The 22,747-nt window shown below is 38.6% G+C and overlaps 1 protein-coding gene across 1 annotated transcript; it reads right to left on the bottom strand.

Annotated features, from left to right (window-relative positions):
- Positions 1-2,402: 2,402 nt before the first annotated feature.
- On the bottom strand, positions 2,403-22,221 carry wfs1a (Wolfram syndrome 1a (wolframin)). Its single transcript, XM_055205771.2, has 10 exons — positions 21,873-22,221; positions 20,171-20,701; positions 19,376-19,452; positions 13,626-13,770; positions 13,334-13,507; positions 11,494-11,571; positions 11,189-11,349; positions 9,640-9,777; positions 8,881-9,569; positions 2,403-6,611 (listed from the first exon to the last, which is right to left on the bottom strand). The coding sequence occupies exons 1-10, from the start codon at positions 21,874-21,876 to the stop codon at positions 5,432-5,434; spliced, it is 3,177 nt and encodes a 1,058-aa protein (XP_055061746.2). The 5' UTR covers positions 21,877-22,221; the 3' UTR covers positions 2,403-5,431.
- Between the last annotated feature and the right edge of the window lie 526 nt (positions 22,222-22,747).

Raw genomic sequence — 22,747 nt, 5'->3', positions numbered from 1 at the left:
ATAAGTCACTTTGCAAGGCTGCGCATTCGACTGTACGCATATGTTTGCGTACACGTAAAACAGACTATACTCTGGGCTTTAGACAGATTTCCCGCCAGCTTTTTGAATAACTAGAGGGACTGTGGGTGGTGACATCACTATCTGCGAAAAACCTGACAAATCTCCAAATCCTGTGTTAATGAATTTTACTGCATTGCCGGTTTATTGATTTGCATGTCAACGCATGAAAACCATTATAGTTTCTATAATGTGACGCTTATTACGTCACAGCTGGTTAGGACATGGTGTAATGCTGCATTCACACCAGCTCGGCATAGGCGTCAAGTGCGAGTGATTTCAATGTTAAGTCAATGTGAAGTCTTGCGGCGCGAATGCACGGTAGATGCGATTCCACCTTGTTTGCACGAATTGAGCGTTGCCGCGGCAAACACGCGAGTTGTAAATTCTGAACTTTGGCGGAAAAACGCGCCATGTTAACCAATCAGGAGCTTGCTCTAGTAGTGACGTGATTACAGGATGCGAGCGGAGTCCAAAAGCCCTTCCCATGACGTGAATTTCCGCGTGAATGTCTCAATGACTAGAATTTCACTTGCCGCTTCCACACGCGAATGAAGCGAGTAAACTCAAAATGTTCAAGCGGCAAACTAGAGGCGGTAGATGAGAATTTGACACCTCAAATGTGGCTAGTGTGAACCCACGGTACAAAAACAGATAAAAGAATTAGCCAAACATATGCAAAATTAAATTCAAATGCACAAAACATACTGCAATACATGTGAGTCATTACAGTTCATTAATTCAACATATAGCTGAAATTGTAAAATATTACAGGAGATACAAATAAAAGTGACCTGTGTTTCTCTATATACTCTATATACAAAATTGTGACCACCATGAGAAAACCCACCTCATGGGAAATAATAGAAATTGAAGTCTTCAGCTAATTGGATCAAACGTGTACAATTTAAGACCACACAGGTGTATATGTAACCCCATATCCATTGTTGAAAGAACCTGGCAAGTTTTTAATTTAAGGTGCCATTCACCTTTTGGTGACTTTTTGTATGGTGTTGGTGTTGGATTTGAAGTGTTGGGTGTCAGTCTAGCCTATGACACAGAGGTCAGTGATTGTTTTTGCTTTGAAAAGGGCTTGAATGAATGTATCTGTCGAACACATGCTTTTAATTCATTAATTTTTAAAGTGTTACAATGTTAACGGGGTGCTCTCCTGTCGACGAGCAAGCTTGCTTGTCCCTTTTCTGTCTTTCCTAGTGTCTTTCACGTGTTTCCTGTCCCAATTTTCTAATGCTATTCCCTCTACACATAAGGAGGCTGTGCCTCTTACAATCAGTCTCTTGGGTTTTTTTTTTTTTAGTTTTGTTTTGTAGTTGTACTTTGCACATCAATTAACATTCTGTTATAATTTACTCGCCCTCATGTTATTATAGTTCTGTATGAATTACGTTCTTATGTGGAGCACAAAAGGAGGTATTTGGTGAATCGGTAGAAGTGGATGGGAACTAGAGATCGGCCTTGGTCACCATTCACTTTTATTGTATGAGTAGCTTGGATAACTTCTTTTGTGTCCCATGCACAAAATCAAGTTTGGATTTTTTATTTAGATAACCACAGAGTGCATCCTATAATTCATTTTTTGTAGACTGAGACAATGCATTTCTGCTGTTTAAATTCGTTCCTCTCTCTCTCTCAATCTTTCTTACTCTTACTAAATAACATTGCACCGTGACCATCCTGTTACCATGGCGATAGGCCTGCTGCCATTATGCATTCTGTCATGCACCCAGACATGCAGTGAAACACACAAACACTCACATTCACAATGCAACCAGGGAATAATGGCTTGAGTTTTTCACTCTCTATCCCTCTCTCAAGACAAACACGGGCCTATCCATGCAAGCATACACACAGAAAAGCATGTTTATCATATCCAGTGTTACTAATGTGTATATCTATGATGCCTAAACATATTCTATTGACACTTAATGGAAAAATAAAGAGGCAAATGGAGGAATGTGATTACGTTAATATCACCTCTGGACTCTTGATTTAGTCCTAAATGAATTATATTCTCTATCTCTCTCTCTTTCTCTGGTTTTAACACACATACACTATGTGTACGATGAGTTGGTCTAAACCTCTAATGCATGGCCACAGTCTGCTAACCGTCAGGTGCTTATTCCAAAACAAATCGGAAAATCCTCTTATTCTAGTGAGCAACTTCACTAACTTATATAAATAATAGTGCAGAGGTTTTTAATATATATACATTTCCTTTTTTTTATGTGATTTCTGTGCAAGTGCTGCACCATTAATTAGATTTTTATAGCAATCTATTATTGTGCTAAATTATATTAATCACTTTATAATCATTAAGAACGCTCTTCTTGTCTAAGCGCGTGGTTCTTGCAGAATTAGGACCTTTTTATTTCTTAAGGCACTCATTTTTACATAATTAATAGCTGAGTTTAAGTGAGTGTACATTCTTAAAAATATTGGGTCTAAAAGGGACGAGCCCAGCACGCTGGGTTATAATTTAACCTATGCTGGATTCTTTCAACCCAAAATGCTGTTTTTAACCCATTGTTGGGTCAAATATCAGTCCTTCCAGAAAAACGCTGTTTTTTTGTGATTGTTGCGGGCAAATATCCTCGATTTTGCGGCACGTTTTCTTAAAAAATGCGATGGAATATGCGAGATATTTATGCAATTTATGCGATGGAATTTGCGAAAATTGTGGAACTTGCAAAAACTGCGGAAACTTGCAAAAGCTGCAATGATGTTCACGTCACATAATCACGTCACTTCTTAACGTTGCCATGGCAACAGAGGACACGGCTGCGCTTGTGTGAAGTAAATGCAACATTTTTCAACTTTCTGCTGATATATATGTGACTTTTTGCTACGAAAATGCGGGGATTATAAAAGCCCCGCATATTTTGTATGAGGAAATCTGTAATTAATGCGGCGAAAGTGCGTCGTATTTGGAAAAAATGCTGCCCTGCATAAATATGCGGAATTTGGCTGATTATGCAATAAATTTCTGGAGGGACTGAAATATAACATTTTCTGGATTAATTTCAACCCAGCTGCTGGGTTCGTCCCTTTTTGACCCAACGCTGGGTTGAAAATAACCCAGCACTTTTTTAGAGCGTACAAAATGTACTGTGAGATATTGTAAACAGGTTTCACATGCATTTGACAGCCAACATTTTTACATCACACACTGTGTGGCCAAATTAAAGTGTGACACACTTTGGTATATAGATTCTGAGATTTATGTATAATTTAAAAAGGAAAACATACAAAAAGACCATCCTTTAAAATCATCTAACAATCTAGAAATATTCAGCATGTTCTTATATACTTAAAGGGGACATTTCACAAGACTTTTTTAAGATGTCAAATAAATCTCTGGTGTCCCCAGAGTACCTATGTGAAGTTCTAGCTCAAAACACCATGTAGATAATTTATTACAGCATGTTAAAATTGACACTTTAGGTGTGAGCAAAAATGTGCCGTTTTGGTCTGTCCTTTTAAATGCAAATGAGCTGCTCTCTGCACTAAATGGCAGTGGCGTGGTTGGATTAAGTGCAGAAGGAGCTGTATTATCTCCTTCTGACATCACAAGGGGAGCAAAATTTCAATAACCTATTTTTTACATGCTTGCACAGAATGGTTTACCAAAACTAAGTCACTGGGTTGTTATTTTTCTAAAAGTATAGGTTGATAGAATCACTGGGGACCCAATTATAGCACATAAACATGGAAAAAGTGATTTTCATGATATGTCCCCTTTAAGTGTTATGGTTTATCATTTGAGGATTTTTCTTTTTAATAAAAAAAATTCACTTGCTAAGAAATGCTAAACAATATCCGAACGTGCATGGGGCAAAAACACATCAAAATGTTGATGGCACACTAAACATACTAGAATGCTTATTTGAATTAAAGGGATAGATCACCCAAAATTATTTAATTTTTAATCATAAATCACTTAGGGGCTGTCCACACGGAGACGCGTATCACTGTATACGCATAAATTTGTTATCGTATTGGCGTTTCATCCACACGGATCCGGCGTTTTGGGAGACTGAATCCGCTATTTTTTGAAACCAGGTCCTAAAGTGGATAAATCTGAAACCGACACCCTTGCGGTTTCGTCTGTACCGCCAATCCGTATATTTTGTGGAGCGAAAACGTCATCACATCACTTGTCGGAAGCGTCACACGTAACAGCAACAACAATAACGGCGGACTACGTGATTGTGTTCATGCTACAGAAGTTACTAAAGCCTACTAGCTTTATTACAGCGAAATCTTTTGCTTCTATGCAATTGTGGTGACCAACAAGCGATAATGGACAACACCATACGTTGGTTATGCGCATGCTCAAAGTCTTCTTCTCCGTGTATAGTGTATATCTGTGGCAGAAGTACAGCGCCCCATACTGGTCCGGCATATATACTACACCGCTTTCAGTCGGTTTCAGTGGTTTCGTGTTTACGGATTATTTTTTTAGAGCAAGGAAAAAAAATGATCGGATAGGGAATGCAACGGCTTCGTGTGGACATAGCCTTAAGCCCGTGTCGTTTCAAACCCTTAAGTCCTTGGATTGTCTTCAGAATACATTTTTAGATATTTTTAATAAAAAACGGAGGGGTGTGACTGTCCCGTAAACTGCTATTCCACCGCCAATATTCAAGTCCAGAAAAGAATAAAAGACATTGCCAAAAAAGTCTATGTGCCATCAGTGATTTAATCAGAATATTATGAAGCGATGAGAACATTTTTGTGCGCAAAGAAAACAAAACAAACAACTTTATTCAACAATTTGTTCTCCTTAGTTGTTTTAGTGCTTGTTCATGAGCATACTACGTAGGGTGGCCATTCGTGCCAGTTCCGCCAGACACGTCCCGAACATGTTTTCGGGTTCGTTCTCTGGAAGTCGCGTTGGTCGACCGCATACGTCATCAAAGTTTAATATTTCAGGTTTAATTTCAGAAAAACAACTGTCACATTTCCATGAGCGTTGACCTTATTTATGTTTCTTTTACATTAATTAATCATCTTTTTAACATAATGCAATTTTTGTGAATTATTTAAAGCGTTGTAATTTGTTTGTGATGACAACCTAAAGTATGCATTATTTTGTAAAAGCTTGACAAATTGGATTTCGGTGGTTTATAAAAAAAATCTCACATTTCTATTATTTTTCGCAAAAAATACATACAAATATGTATAAAGACTTTACAATAAAAAGCTTTTTATAGTGAAATGTGCAAAAACTGTTGCTAAAATGGGGGTGCTAATAATAATACTTCTTTCAGCCATTGACCATTAGGAAGCATATAAATAATTAGATTTCATCCCAAAAGCCTTGACTTTCATTCACATTTCTCTGTGTTCTTCCTCACACACTGACCCTAGCTTGAAGGAACGGAGCAAAGAAAAAGTCAAATGCAAATTTGATAGATTTAAGCGTTGTCTTTCTCCAGTTGCGCTCGATCTTGACTTGTCGTCCCTCAGGCACGAGTGATGAACTGCAGTCCAAACAGTGTATAGCTTTCAGTTCAAAAGCAGGTAGCTTTGTACCCAACTTTCCCTCAAGCTTTGTGCTAAATTCAACCAGGCTACCTGGGTCAATATTCAGGAGCACTTGTCTGAACTCATGACTTGCCATCAGGAAGATGTCGCCTGTTGGATCATCGAGTTCTGTGACCCCATCCACTGGCCTGCCTACGGTCACCTCGAAGCGGTAACTGTCAAAACGTTTTACATGGCAGTGATGTTTAGCAAAGGCTTTTATCCGACAGAGTTCCTCTTCTTCCTGCTGTAGAAACAGTAGGGTGGTGTTGACAGGCGCTAAGACACCTTCTGTTACATTCACAACCTGAGATGTATTGTTATTCGGTTCGCAATTTGGGTAAACCTCACCGTAGAGACACCGCAACCAGTCTCCCATGAACACGGGTAGTATGTTTATAACAGACTGAGCTCCGTTTTCTGTCTCAGCTACACGCACGTGTCGAAATATTCCTTTCCAGGTGACACGGTGACCTTCTAAATGGCCACAAAAGAGCTGCGTTTGAGCCATGCCGCGATCTTGCCAGGCACGTGGGCCGCACAGCGTACCGTACTGCTGCCAGGTGAGTGTGGAGTTGTAGACCTTCTGACCTTCAACATTGTAGATGTAGACACCGCTAAGCAAAATCACAGTAGTGATGCACAAGAGAATGAGTTTCACGGGACCTCTATGAGTGATGGTGTGGAAGACAGTGAGAATGGAAAGGCTGAATCGCGTCCAGAGCCTCAGGGTTACAGGCACAGCGCACACGGCAAGGGTCACCAGCATTTTGGTTAACTCCAGTTCCACAAACCATTTAACCAGCTGAATCAACAGCATTACTGCCAGGCCCAAAGCCAGGACAGGCAAGGCGAACAGGAAGAGGAAGTAAGCCACACAGGTACGGATCAGACCGATGGTGGTTGAGTTCTGGAGCAGAACCACAGAGAACTCGCACCACACGAAGCAGACCAGGTACGGCACAAGGAAACAGTACGTACCTTTGAATCCCCTCACACGTGCCATACTATGAAAACCCAAAAAGAGGTACAGTAAGCTAAAGTTTAAAATGTTCAAGATCAAAATATGTAAATTATATGTTTTGATGAAATAAAAATATTTGTCTTAATAATTGTATTACTACAATAATGTCAAGTTAGTCGAGTTCATTTTTCATTTCAGGCATTTCAGCTGATTCTAGTATGCGTTACTTCAGAGAAAATTTAAAGATCTATGTACAACAGAAATGTATTTCTTAGTTTTTTTATGTTGTTTTCCAGTACAAGTAAATAAAAATTATTAAATATATGCTTACTTTTAGGTATGTAGAAGCAAAATGACCTTAGATATTAAGTACTGTTTTCTTCAAAAATTTATCAAAATTGAATGTATGCTTAAAACAAGAAAAATATTTTAAAAAATTAATTAAAGGACAAGTTCGGTATTTTACACTTTTCAGATTGTTTTTGATGAAATAGAACGGTTTTGACTGAAATTTGGACATATGATGCTGGCCCGAGAGTTTTCGGGTGTCTGTTGTATCGCCCCTCACCTCTGCAGTGTCTGCGTGGGTGCACTGGAGCGGTCCTTCCTAAGATGCATTTAACTTTCGTTTACATAGACGTGAAACTCACAGAGTGGTCAGGGGTGTTCACTAATATGCTCACATAAAAATCGCTGCAAAAGATGCTTTCCAACAGCTGTTTTAGCATTCGTTGTAAACTTGTGGACCTATTTTTCCAAACGCCTCACACCCGTACATTCTTCCGCTGAGAATAATAGACACTCCAGCCGAGTTGGTGGCGATAATCCACCTTTGCCAATTGCAAGAATACAAACAACTCCATTTTCGTTCCCGGCAGCGGAGTAATACCGTACCTCACAGCACATCTATTACAAGTCAATGGAGTTGGCAAAAACTACAATAAAACCTGTTGGAAAGCATCTTTTGCAGCGATCCCTGCGTGAGCATACCAGTGAACACCCCCGACCACTCGGTGAGTTTCACGTCTTTGTAAACGAAAGTTTAATGCATTTTAATAAGGATTGTTCTAGTGCACCTATACACCCATTGTAGAGGTGGGAGGTGATACAACAAACACCCAAAAATTCTCGGGCCAGCATCATATGTCCAAATTTTAGTCAAAACCGTTCTATTTCATCATAAACAATCTGAAAACAGGGCTTTAAGTGTAAAATACCGAACTTGTCCTTTAAGCACTTAATAAAAGGAAAACAATTTGGCAGATATTTCTTGTTTTAAGCATAAATGTGCCTATTTTTTAATTTATAGTTGTAAATTATATAGTTGATTTGGTTTCTAAATTAAATTTATTTAGAATTAAGAATTTTTTGATATTTCTTCTGAAAAACAAGACAAAACCACTAATGGCACTTTTCCATTGGATAGTACGGCCTGGTACAGTTCAGTACAGCTCATTTTTGGGGAGTTTTCTGATGTGTGCAGTACCTAATACCCGATATTTTTTTTAGTACCACCTCAGTTGAGGTTCCAAGCGAGCGTTACTTGTAAAACTGCAGATCACTGATTGGTCAGAGAGAATTGTCACCGCCAGCGTCATTGCTAAATGCAAAATTCGCTTACCCTTGTGCGCTGTCGAGCAAACTAAGGAGCAGTTCACATTTTGTGTCTTTTGCGTGCGCAAATACATTATTGTGAATGTAGATGCGCGGCAAGCCCGTTTAAATAGAGAGTGACGCGCATCTAAGGGGCAACCGAGGGGCAACCTTACGATCTCTCTGATGAAGTCAATACGGAAGTGACTTAAACTGCAAGTGACTTGACTGCTTGAGGCTGGCTCCAAAATTCCCATAGACCACCATGTTTTTGTAACTCATCCGTTTAAATTATATTAAGCCTTAAAGTTCTGCATAATTAAGGGTGTGGTGCATGGTTTTAGATGTGAAATGTGAACTGCCCCTAAGTGATGTCATCATCTGTGCTTTGTTCATTGTACAAGTTCCCAAACTCTATTATAGTGGTGAAAAACATCCACATGCCAAGACTCAAGAACCATTCCAACACCATTCCATCGATATGCTCCATTGCTCCCATTTTGAGCATTTGTTTGTACCACGTTTTTATAATGATGTCACGTCAGTAAAGGTGGCGTAACTGTAGTAACTCTGAAATCCTACCAACTCTGAAGCAGCACTACTCCAATGGAAAAGAGCGCCATAAGAATAATTTTTTTTGCAATATGAGAAGTGAAATGCACTGATAAATTAACTTTATCATTGCTTTAAATGGGTACATGTAAGACTGTTTTTCTCACCTGAAGAACAGGTACAGCAAGTAGATGTAAAGCACACAAGGTACACTGAGTTCCAGCACCAACGATTCTCCTAAAGGAATCGTTGTAAACGTCCGCCCTAGCATCCTGGCCATCTTCATATCTTTGGGCAACCTGCTGGTTAAGGCACAAAGAGATGATGCCACCTCAATAAACAATGCTCTACGTGCATATTCTGCAACAGATGGGCTCAGGCTCATGTAGCTCAGCGCTGTGAAGAAGATGGCCACCGTGAAGAGCTCCGAGCATGGGATCCAATGTTTATCTGCTATTGGGAAGGTGAAGATTACAAAGAACACGGACATCATAAAATAGAGGTACTGCTCCATGTTGTTCCAGCCAAAGTTGGTCTCCGCTTGCTCCACATCCAGGCTTGGCTCAAATTTTACAAGGAGGGCGGTCAAGGCACGGAAGTTCTCCCAACCTTTGCTGCTTTTGAAGACTCTTAGCGTGCAGATGACCATGGAGATAAACGAGAGGTAGAAGATGATGAGCGGGATGATGAAGGCGAACAGATCAGCGGTTAGATTGGAGATGATGAAGAAGAAGATAAGGGCGTTGACATGTTGCGTTGGGATAATGGTGCTCAGCCACTGGACGCCAGCACGGGATGCCCAGTCAATTAAGTGTTCTTTCATCGCAAAAATGGCATGGAAAGGATACTGCAAAACCTATTGAAAGAGAGAGGAAATTGTTTTGATGTTAAATATGATTAGTCTGTAGTCATAACTTTCTTTTTACCAAGAGTTGAGCTTTGATGTCCATGGCTCTCTTCATTGCGCCACTGTGGCTGGTTGCAAGCATCATGTCGCTGCCGCCTATTCCCCAACTGGATTTCTGCTGACGCTTATGAGTGACCCGGGCTACTTCGTTTTCTCCCTAAAAAAATCATGGCAATCTATGTATTATGATAATCATTTTTAGAACCATTGTGCAAGTGTAAGGATTTAGAATCCTAGAATCGCACTTGGGGTAAAGTCCCTATTTTGCCTTTCTCAGGGTCGAAAGCTTAACAATTTATGGGCTCTATCTTACACCCGGCGCAATGCAGCGCAAGTGTCTTTCGCTAGTTTCCACCCTAATTTTCACGTTTAGCGGCGCGTTGTTTTAATAGCAAATGCATTTGCGCCCCCTTTTGCGCCCATAGGCGTTCTGGTCTGAAAATGAGGTGTGTTGAGGCGCGTTGCTATTTTGAGGCAACTAAAATAGACTACGCCATTGTCCAACAAAAACCTGGTCTAAAGTCTAAAGTCAATGGCGCAATGTGTTTTATTTTATTTAAAGAGCGCATTAGTAATATGCGCCTATAAATGGGAGGACAACGCGGGTTTGCTTATCACAAAGTAAATGAAAGCGCAGCAGCACAAAAATGCTTTTAAATATGAAAGATTAAAGGATTGAATGTAAAAGATTATTATTTAGTCTCTTGGACATAAATGAGGACTAATTATGAGACGTTAGAAGGCGCAAAGAGCTGCTTCACCTGTAGCCTGGTAAGAAAATAAATGCTTTGCTTTAAACAAATGCATCGGTTTTTAAATGTTTTTTAAATGCTACCTCACGGATTTATTGTATATGATGACTCTGTACCTGCGGATATGGTGAGATGAGAAACATTTTTAAGTAATGCTTAAAAAAAACTCTTTTCTAAAAAAAACGCTGTCCAAAGTGCTGAAACGTGAGGAGAGCCGTTTGTAAATTCTTTAGCTCCTGTTTATTACAAATAAAGTATTTTTAGAGTACAAACCTTATCTTACATACTTGTAAATTATTTTTTGATGATATTAGATAGCCATACATTTAAAGCAATTACAAGCCTGCTTTTTCACTTCCATGACTAAATGAAAACGGGTTTTAAAGGTTTTAATAAAAAAAATAACAATTTCAATACAAGTGAAAAACAACACAATTATTTAACATTAATCTTAAACTGGGGATCTTCTTCCTCCGCTTAGTTTTTCAGTTAAGTTCGTCATCTAAATAGGGATTAGACATAGCGCCAGCGCAACTTGCTTTTAAAGGGGATGAGAGCTGTGACTCTCATTGGTTTACTGGACGTTACGGCCAAAATACTCCCATTACAATAGGACCAACCCTTTTCGACCATGCTCTCGGCGCACAAACCATTTTTCCCGTCGTTAAATTAGCAAAAGTGGATTCGGACACGCCCATTTAGACGTTGCGCTGTGCGCTTTAGACAATGCGTTTAGATCGTTAAAATAGGGCCCTATATGTTTTCTAGATTAAATAACTAAGAGATAGCCCCTGGTCTTGTTCCATAGCTCCTCACCCTGTCAAATTGGGCTGCTTCACAAGGACTTTTCGGCAAAGCATTTTCCTCCATGTCGACATCAATGCCTGAGGTGCTTCTTGTGGGAGTGCGCACCATGCTTGCTGTGAACTTTTTGGTCATCTCCACAAAATCTTCCATATCCACATACTCTGAGCCAGCTGTAAAAGGAACAGTGATATGTTAACAATACCTGGTTAAAGTCTTTAAAGATACGTTGAGTAGACAACATTTGGTTAAATGTTTGTTTTATTCTTTGGCCTAGTAAGGAAATCCTAATAAATGATGTTTGCTTGTGCACTTACATTCTTTAGACACCATGGTCTCCAGGATTTTCCTCTGAGTTTGTACGCTAGGTATTGCACCACATACAGAAGTCTCACCTGATAAAAATTGGTGATTAATAATAAAATATTTTGCAAAGATAATTGGCAAGTTACTGCTGTACACTTTCACTGACGTTGGATTGTATCCAGCTGCGATTTGATTATAAAGATATTGTCTTTTAAATAGTTTGTTGCTTTAAAGTTGGAACCAGCTTTGACTGCAATATGCAACTTTTTGTACTATTTAGAACCAGATCCTAAAAATACTGGGTTGTTTCAGCCCATGGTTGGGTAAAATATAAACAAACTTAACCGCTGGGTTTAAATGACCCTCTGCTGGGTTGTTTCAACCCAAGACTTAGTCAAATACGTACATTTTCTGGGCTAAAGGAATGTTCCACTTTCATAAAAAAAATCTGTCGAAAGGTCACGCATTACATAAGTAAAACGCACACTTGTGGACCAATTTAAACAATAAACGTACACAAAAACATTAATTAGTATCATTCCACTTACAACAACGTCGGAACGGTCCACATTCTCCACACTTGTTAACACTGGGGCGGTAGTTTTGCATTCGTCATGTGTGACCTTTCAACGTGATTACGTAATACGTAAGGTCACTATGGCGCATCACATGGCTAGTGCAAGATTTGAAGTTGTGGCTAAAAAGTACTTATTTTTTGGCGAAAATTACGATAGTTTTGGTAGTTAAAACCCTCGTTTTGAGCCCTTTGAAGCTGCACTGAAACTGTTGAGGTCCACTATATGGAGAAAATCCTGAAATGTTTTCCCCAAAAAATTAAATTTCTTCTCGACTGAACAAAGAAAAACATAAACATATTGGATGAAATGGGGTGAGTAAATTATCTGGGGTTTTTAATGAAAGTGGAATAATCATTCAATTTAAACCAGCAGTTGGATTTTTTTATTCCATCAAATATAATTTTTTAATTGTTCCTAAAATACATGTAAAATGAAATTAAACTTTTTGCATTGCATCTTTTTTGTTTGTTTGTCCAGTTTCAGTTTATACAAATAAAAACATAATTTTTATTAGGAATTTGGAAAATTGACAAAAAAAAATTGTTGGTAGTTGACCAAATTAAACAAACAAAAAATATAATTTTATATATAAATAGTAACATTTACAAAAGCGAAAAAATTATCTTAAAGTGCTTCTTATTTTTTTCATGGCTGTATGTTTCTTTAAATATGTCTCTCCCAGAAATTAGCACTTGGTCAAAATATTCAATATTTTTCAATATTGCTTCTACAATATTAACCTCCTAAAACCTGAGCTTTGGTTTGTCTTTTTTCAGATTTCTTCCAGCTGTTTTGGGATTAGGAAGAACCTAAAAATGGCTGGTTTATTTTTGACCCATAATGGGTAAATATTGGACAGAACACGTGCTGGTTTAAAAATTACCCTGTGCTGGGTTAAAAATGACCCAATGTTGGGTTGTTGTTATGCAACCATGGGGTATAATAACCCAGCGGTTGGGTCATTTTTTAACCCAGCACGTGTTCCGTCCAACATCCACCCATCATGGGTCAAAAACAACCCAGCCATTTTTAGATTGTATAATAACCAATTTTTTTCTTAGAACATGAAGCAGTGTAATTGTCCATGTTTGTGTGCAACAGGTTCCAGTTACACAAAATTAAGAATTATGGTGCAAACAACAAAAAAATGTGATGTCCACGTATGTGGACATCCAGGTCTTAGGAGGTTAAAAACACTGCTGTTGCAAAAATAAATATAGCTCAGAAACACTTGATGAGTTTGCCAAATGAGTGAAAAGCATCTGCTAGTTACCTGGCACAGCATTGACCTGTCTGACATTCTCCAGCATCTCAGACATGGCTACTTTCTTCTTCCTATCAGGATTAAGTTTCCAGTACATCATCATGGCCGCCCGCCTCACAGCAAGTTCAAGCTTACTCTCAGATGACAGACTTCTCACTTCCTGTGCATTCTCTGCTGTGATGCCTGCCAGTAAAATATTAGGTAAATGCTGTTTATTAGTGATTATTACAGACTATTCTTTAACTTCGTGATGACAACCAGCAAATAAAATGTGTTACTTGTTTCCTCAGATTCTCCTCACCCTTCTGTTGCATCCAGCACTTCTGCAGTAGTTTGGCCGCATCCCTCCGACCCTGTTTAGATGCCTTCACTAGCCATTCGACAGCTGTACGGTTATTGGCCTCTGGGTCGTTTTCCTCTCCCAGTTTAAGGTAGTATTTACCAAGCTAGACAAAGCAAACACATATTTACATTTTTTTTACAGGAATATGTTTAGTGAAACATCATAATTGGCCTTTAGAAACCCACATTATTACCTGTACATGTTAAGCCTTGTACAATATCAATCAAACGTACTACTGGTCTAATCTGACTTCATTGCCCGACAGCCCCTGTGCAGTTACGATAAACATTTGCAAGTGGCTTGATATCACAGACACTAAGTGAGTGTCAAATAACCAGATCTAATCTTAGCCTCTCCTAATGCTAAACCTCTAACGATCAAACTAGAGATAAAAGGATTATGCCTTCAACGACATCTTCAGAGATTAATGTGAAATATATCACTAACTGATTGTGATGTATGATATGTATGATGCAAACTAAAAAGTGAGTTATGCGTTTACCATATATTGCTCAATTTACTGCTGTTTTACCCTCAGTTATCCAAATCATAGCAATTAAAGCTGTAGGGGTAGATTTTGAAAGGGGAAATTTTGAGTGAAGTTAATGTTTTAAAATGCATTAAAGGGCACATAGGTAAAACCACTTTTACAAGGTGTTTAGACGAGTGGTTCTCAAACTGGGGGCCGCGAGATGGTGCCAAGGGGGCCCCAGTTTTATGACATTTTATAAAATAAATTAATTTATTACTAACCAACAGCACTACTTTGTATCATTTAATATGTTTCGTTTAATTAAAAGTTGAGTTTTAGAACAGTTTTTGTAATAATTTTTTTTTGGGGGGGGCCGCAAAGGAATGATACGTACACATGGGGGGCCGCACGCTGAAAAAGTTTGAGAACCACTGGTTTAGACCATAGACTGTTAAAAATATGGACATCGCCCATAGGTTTGTCAAGAGAGCTTTTATTAAACCAATAGTTGGCGGGGCCTGCCGGCGGCATCTTGACCGCACGTCACCGCGCATCATTCACGGCTAACCGAAAATGGGCAAAAAGGCAGGCAAAAGTCGTAAAAAATATGGACATAGTGTCTGTGACATCGCCCATAGGTTTGTAAAGAGAGCTTTTATTAAAGGTATAGCAGAGGATTTTCTCGAATTTTAGAAAAGAATCGCCTTCTCCACATTTAAAAAAAAAATGCAATTGCGCAACACTCCTGATTGACAACTAGGAGGACCAATAGTCTTGATGATCCACCCAGAAAAAGAAAATCCTCCGCAATACCTTTAAGGCAATAGTTGGCTGGCCTGCTGGCGCTATCTTGGCCACACGTCATCGTGCATCATTCGCGGCTTACCGAAAATGGGCAAATGGCAGTCAAACATTCTAAAAAAAATATGGACATAGTGTCCTTGACATCACTCATAGGTTTCTAAAGAGAGCATTTATCAAGCAAATAGTTGGCGGGCCTGCCGGCGCCATCTTGGCCGCACGTCACCGTGCATCATTTGCGGCTAACCGAAAATTGACAAAAAGGCAGGCAAAAATTCGTAAAAAAAAATATGGACATAGTGTCAGTGACATCGCTCATAGGTTTCTAAAGAGAGCATTTATCAAGCAAATAGTTGGCGGGCCTGTCGGCGCCATCTTGGCCGCATGTCACAGTGCATCATTTGCAGCCAACCGAAAATGGACAAAAAGGCAGGCAAAAATTCGTAAAAAAAAATATGGACGTAGTGTCCGTGACATCGCCCATAGGTTTCTAAAGAGAGCATTTATCAAGCAAATAGTTGGCGGGCCTGCCGGCGCCATCTTGGCCGCATGTCACAGTGCATCATTTGCAGCCAACCAAAAATGGACAAAAAGGCAGGCAAAAATTCGTAAAAAAAAAATGGACATAGTGTCCGTGACATTGCCCATAGGTTTCTCAAGAGAGCATTTATCAAGCAAATAGTTGGCGGGGCGTGCCGGGGCCATCTTGGCCGCACGTCACCGTGCATCATTTGCGGCTAACCGAAAATTGACAAAAAGGCAGGCAAAAATTTGCCCATAGGTTTGTAAACCAATGTTGGCGGGGCCTGCCGTCGCCATCTTGGCAGCACGTCACCCCTGATAACCGAAAATGGGCAAAAAGGCGGGACGTTGGAAGAGCTGAGGTTCCTGGTTGCTAAAAGTCAATGATACAGTCACTCAAGTGGCCATGCCCTTAATTATGCAAAACTTTAAGATTTAATGGGGTGGTTTCCTGGACATGGCTTATCCTAGTCCTAGACTAAAATGCATGTTTGAGCTGCCTTAATTTAAAAACATCTTGCACTGGAATATCTTAACATACTTCATGTGCATTGTTTTGTCACAAGATGCACATCAGTATTGCTTTTTGTAAGCTATGTTTGAAAAAACGACTTAAATGTCATAACATAACTAAGGGCTAGTCCGGGATTAATCTAAACCCTGTTCAGGAAACTGTCCCAATATAATATAAACAGATGAGTTACAAAAACATTTACCCCCTTCACAGTTGTCATGAAAGGCAAAATTAGCTATATAGACCAAAAGCACTTTTTGTACCAGGATGTAAACATATTCTGCTGTAAAGTTTGGCATTTTAACATGGGGGTCTATGGGATTGACTCCCTTTTGGAGCCAGTCTCTAGCAGCCAGTTAATGAATTTAAGTCAGTTTAAGTCACTTCCGTGTTTGTTTCACGAAAGAGACTGGAAGGTTGCCCCTTGGTTCGGACACAAATGTGTGCTGGCAGTGTTTTAATACAACCACCCTATAATAAAAAAAAATGTGTTAATTCCCATTAAACCAAAGCAGTCTTATTATTCACCTTATTTTTCACGACAACAAGGGCGGCGCCATAGCGCTCAGTTTGTCAACGTACTTCCGGCCGCATAGAAGAAGAGCAGCTGAGGCAGTGTCTGAAGGCGACGCGTTAAGCTTAAAAAGTTCATTCAAGCGCCTTTATGTTTGTTTCTTACCAATTTTAACGGACGGGAAGCCGACTGAGGAACACCCTTATCCCAGGCAATGGTTCGACTACGATGGTCCGGTAACTTTAAACCACGCCGGGTGTTGAAAAGGTGTCCAGTTTCAGGTAAGCTATCTTAGCTAACTATGTGCTCGTTCGTCTAAAGTTAGATTTGTGAAGTCCGTTCTACAAATACACTTAAGATCAGTAACGTTAGTTTATAAAATGCAACTATTTTGAATGGTTTCAATTGTCCACCAATATTTATATATTTACGATAGTACAACGAGATATTATAGTACATTGCATTCTTACAGTAGCCCACGTGATTCCTACAAGTTGCTCAGATTTCAGATGCTAGAATGTCAGTTCATTTCTCATTCAGATATTGATAATGACCTATTAAACAACGTATTATTTAACACTGAAGTTAAAGGTTGTGTGTATAATGTTACTGTCTCTTTTTAATGCATCTCTCTCTTACACACTGTTCTGTTTAAGTATGGGTGCCATTTATATATTAATTCTCATGATGCAACTTTACTTTAAATACTAACATAAAAATGTTTATGGTTATATTGTTTTCACAGATGCATTGATGTGTAGTGATGCAGTGGACAACTGTGAGGATGATACAATCAACATGTTCCTAAACTGTGATGCAGAAACACAATGGGAGGATCCATCCGTCTCTGACCACAACTACACTTTAAAATCACAACTCAACCTGAAGCAACCTACATCTGATATGGGAAAACAATGGTGCGGTTTCTCAGACAGGGCTTATGCTGGTACCAGGCTAAAATGCATATTTGAGCTACAAAAATGTAAAAACACCTTGTACTGACATACCTCAACATATATGAGTGCCATTGTTTTGTCACAAGATGCGCACCAGTCTTGTTTTTTTGTAAGGTTTGTTTGTAAAAACTAAAATGTCCTAATATAATTAAGGCCTAGTCCTGTAAACCCTGTCGAAGAAACCGCTTCAATGTGTTAAGCTGGCACAAATGTACATATCTCTGCTGAGAAACAACCATCTTTGGTTCAGCTTTATACAGGGTTGATATTGCATCCATTACACAGTCACCAAGCACTTTACCAGTACATACACCAACAGCTTCCAGATAAACACTTGGGATCAGCTCCTGATGACTCTGATAAAGCTGTGTCTTAATTTATTGCAGGGTGGTCTTGCTGAAAAGTTAGCTGTTTCTTAGTCTAGTTATCTTTATAAAGCTTTACAGTGTGACCTGATTTTACCTGTTGTAAAGTTACATAAAAACCTTCATATGTGATTAGATGTCATGCAGTGATATTAAACATTTACAATGTGAGCTGTTGTGCATTTATTAAACCTTTACAATGTGATCAGGTGTTACCTGCCATGCAGTTATATTAAACCTTTACAATGTGATATGATGTTGTGCATTTATATTAAACCTTTACAATGTGATCAGATGTTACCTGTCATACAGTTATATAAACCTTTACAATGTGATCAGATAGTATCTGTAGGGAATTTCTTAAACCGTATGTGAGCTTTGTAGATTCCACTTAAAATGATTTAAGTCTCCTGATTTGAAGGAATAAGTGTTGACAAGTTTGCAAATGAATTCTATCATACATTACCACATAAAAACGAAATAGTTATTGGACTGGCTAAGGTGCACATTTGCTTTAAAAAAGACGAAATCACTGTGTAAATATTGGTAGACATACTTTTAATAATTTTCAATGCTGCTCCATCAACTACTGACAGGACGAGGTAATTAAATATGCCAGGTTACTTGCCGCGGCCGCTTCATATCGTCTAACCACGAGACGATTGCTGGGACAATATAAGACTATCCTAGCGTCATATGAAGTTTTAACCGTCCTCCTAATTTAAAACATTTACAGCAGTAGCGATATTTGTCATTTCGCTAAAGTTATAGTGAACTACAAACAATCTTTTAACCACCAAACTAACCACCGAATGCACTGTGCCATATTAGCAGCGGAAGGCGGTTGACAAAATGCGGAAGAGCGAAGAATTAAAAAGGGGCGTGGCGGAATAAGGTGAATACATGCTGTTTTGATTCACTTCTTTATGTGACATCACACTGATAAAGCCCCGCCCACTGACCACTAACTAGTCAATTTTACACACATAAAAACAGCGTTTTTTTGCTCCCATCCAAATAGGGGCATTTTGGACATGCTATAACAAATTATCTGTGAGATATTTGGAGATTAAACTTCACAGACACATTCTAGACACACTTTAGACTTATATTACATCTTGTAAAAATTGGTATAATATGTGTCCTTTAAATGAATATTTACAGGGTCTATTTTTTCAATGTATTCATTTGTCTGTTTACGTATGTCAGCTGGGTATGTGCTGTGCTGTATATACAGACACATGGGCTGCTTTGACTTTGAGTTTATGTGTACATGCAGGAGCAGATGAGTTATATTGAGACAGAGGGCTCATCTTCCAGAAAGCTGAAAATATATACGCACCCGCCACCAGGCCAAATAAAACATTCTGTCAACTGCTTAGAAAGAGTTAGAAAACATTTTGGAAATGAATCTTGACTTAAGCTCCTTAAAAATATGTAACTGCCATGTCACTTATCAATTTGACTGCATTGGAATAAGCTTGCAAGCCATGCCTGTCATCAGTATCACATAAGCAGCAATAACTACAAAATGTATTTAATTTCTTTGTTTTTGGGGTCTCACTCCACTCTGTGCTTTGGGGTCTCCAGTCTCAGCTTTCTCCATTAACTCTTCAAAAGACAGATCCTCATCAGTATCATCTAAAAAGGAGAGTCAAAAAACAAGATGACAATTTAGCTATAGCGTAGAAACCTCATTAGTAAGTTTAAAAGTGCCTGTGTTTTATATCTTATTGAGAAAATGCGAGTGAAGTAGAAAGGATGTTCTTTGTTAAATGTTACATCTTCTCGTATACTGGGCCATTTCGCAATTCATTGGTTTCATGGCCGGAATTGAGTCTTCTTAATTGTATTAGAATTAAAAAAGCAGATTGGATAACAGAATGTTTGTAAAGATTGTTACAAATCATTACCTAGACCTAAAGCACAAACCCTACACACACTGATATAAGAAAGCAAAAGTATACTTGCAGACGCTTATATATTTTGGGCTGTGGTCGGACTTGTGAAGATAGTGTCAACATAAAGATGGTCTTTTTAGAAGCACATGGGTCTTGGCATTGGTTTGTGATTAAAATAGCATGTCTAAGGTATGAATATAGTATGTCGCACATGCTACTTGCTCCAGCATGTCTCTCATTGGTGACCCTAATCCAGATGCATTCCTTAAATGTGTACTGTATCTGTATATTGTACAGGATGGAAAGCGTGGGACATGGATGCTATCTAAAATATTAATTAATATTAATACATTTCTCAAAGAAATCAAATTACACATTCAACTTTGGATACTTATCTAATACTGGAAAGTGGAAACTGAAATTGAATTAAGAACAGTAGCTTCAAGAACAATACTTACCAAATTCTTCAGCATTGTCCTCCTCTTCAGCTTTTCTTATTTTCTTCTGCATTATTACCTTCTTGGCTGCAGCCAAAAAGCTTAGTTGACGGGGGATTTTACCAGAGTCTGTCGCAGGTGCTGTGGTGGGCGGCGAATCCTCGGAAGGAGCCGTGGATGAGGCTGGGTCAGGAGTAACTGTGCTACTGGGAATGGATGTGTCATTAGGAGAAGGTAATTTTGACGGTGGTGATGCTGATGAGTTTGCAGATGACAAATGAGCTGTTTTGGGGTTCTCAGGTGATTTAGATGGAACGCTTGGGGGTTTCACATTAGATTTTGATGTGGTATCTTGAGGTAAACAAGGGTTGGATTTAGGTAGTGGGTCTGGGCTGTCAGAACTAGAGGTGGGGGAAACAGCCGTCACAGAGGACTCAGTGCCTGGAATGGATTCGCTTGAGAAAACAGGAGGGTTGAGATGTTTGTGGGTTCCACTTTTCTTCCTGGAAGTCTCCAGGGAAGATGGTGGTTTGCCGCCAGCATCCATCTCACCTAGAGAACAACAAACATAAAAGCTGTTTTAAAATTCCACATGAAAAAATACGGTAATATACTTTCGTAATTACTATAGTACACTGTAATAATGTACCTAAATACTATAGTGTTTTAGAGCCATAGCATAGTAAATATTAAAGGGGATATTACACAAGACTGTCAAATAAATCTTTGGTGTCCCCACAGTGTGAACTTTTAGCTCAAAATATCGATAAATGTGACATTTTGGGTGTGTCCTTCAAAATGCAAATGAGCTTATCTCTGCGCTAAATGGCAGGGCAGTGGTTGGATAGTGCCGATTAAGGGGCGGTGTTTTCCACTTCTGACATCACAAGGGGAGCCAAAGTTCAATGCCCTACTATTTTTTTTCACATGCTTGCAGAGAATGGTTTACCAAAACTAAGTTACTGGGTTGTTCTTTTTCACATTTTCTAAGTTGATAGAAGCACTGGGGACCCAATTAGCACTTAAACATGGAAAAAAGTAAGATTTTCATGAAATGTCCTCTTTAAAGTACACTAGAGTTTATCAATTCAGTACTACACCCTATATATAATACTATATACTGTGCCCTCCATAAGTAATATGTATTGCAAAATTGCTCTGTTTGCTGTGTAGTCAAGAAATGTCTTAACATTTAAAGGTGAATATGAGACAAAAGTATAGAATGTCACATTTTATGTTTCACCTGTTTTAACATAAACAATGTACAAACGGAGCAACACTTTGTATTTTAATTCTAATATCTATTTTGATCATATTGAGATAAATGGCTCACGAATGTAAACTGATTAGCTATGTCTTTCTTGTGTGTTAAAACATAATCAAATGTTAATAAAATGTGACACTTTTGCCTCATATTTATCTTTAAAAAAATTGTTTCCACACACTTCCTCTCTCATATATAGCCTATAAGAAGTGTGTGGAGACTATTTTTTTAAAGATAAATATGAGGCAAAAGTGTTTTGATATATATATATATATATATATATATATATATATATATGTATATATTCATAGAAATATTATCCAGACAGTTAAATATATAAATAGGCGCATTGGTTATTTTGTCTTTAACATAGCCTAATTTACTCCTTGACCCTTAGGTTTGTCCTAAATAACAACTTTGATGTAGTTTAGTAAACTAAAATAAATCGAAATAACTTACTCATTTAGGCAGAATAAAGAGACGGTCTTCAAACATAGGGTATATGGCGTGCCACAATAAAAAATTTTTTTTGAAACGTCCACTCCACTCATAACAACCATGCGAAACACGAGCCCGATGAATCCAAGTTGTACTCACTCACAGTTGTTAAACCCCACCCTACAAAAGATTTAATTGGATAGTTCAAAAGCCTGTCAAAAATTCTTGTTGTCTGATTGGCTGCGCATAATGTATCGTATAGCATTGCTCCACTGCTTGTCGTCACACTGATTAAGGTTTCGCATGGCAAAACTGTTTTACGTTAAACTGTTAAGGCACTTGATACGTTTATTTATATTTACCAAACACTTAACAATGCCGTTATTTATTTTTTTAAAAGCTTGAGATAAGAATTGTAATCCAGTGAAGGAACCTCGGTTGACCTCATGCTCAGCCGCTAGATGTCAATGAAGGATCACTGACAAGTAGGCTATCAAGTGTCAGGACAGAGTATCCAAAGCGGTCAGTGCAGTCATGCCTTTGGGTTTCAAACTCTTGCTTAACCCTGTTTTTATACTATATATTGCTTATAGATAGTTACAAAGGCAGTATTTCAAACACCTTAGCCTATATTGACATTGTTATTCAGCAGTGCAGTCCTTAAAAATAGCTTGTCTTTAAAACATTCTGTATTGTGTGAGCCCATACTGATACAAAGCAGCTTAGTAATAACAACTTGATGGTGTTTTTTTTACGGTTGTACGGATGGTAGTAAGTCAGTTAAGATCAATATTACTGATGATCAATATGATTCGTGTTAGATGGAAGTGAACGGGCCACTAAACTTAAGTTACCTGAGTTTTGTGCAAGACCCCAACCACACTTAACTGACACCT

Source organism: Misgurnus anguillicaudatus, chromosome 3, assembly GCF_027580225.2.
Source record: "Misgurnus anguillicaudatus chromosome 3, ASM2758022v2, whole genome shotgun sequence".
Taxonomy (NCBI): domain Eukaryota; kingdom Metazoa; phylum Chordata; class Actinopteri; order Cypriniformes; family Cobitidae; genus Misgurnus; species Misgurnus anguillicaudatus.
Note: the sequence above shows the minus strand (reverse complement) of the source record. Positions and strands in the feature narration are given on the sequence as shown.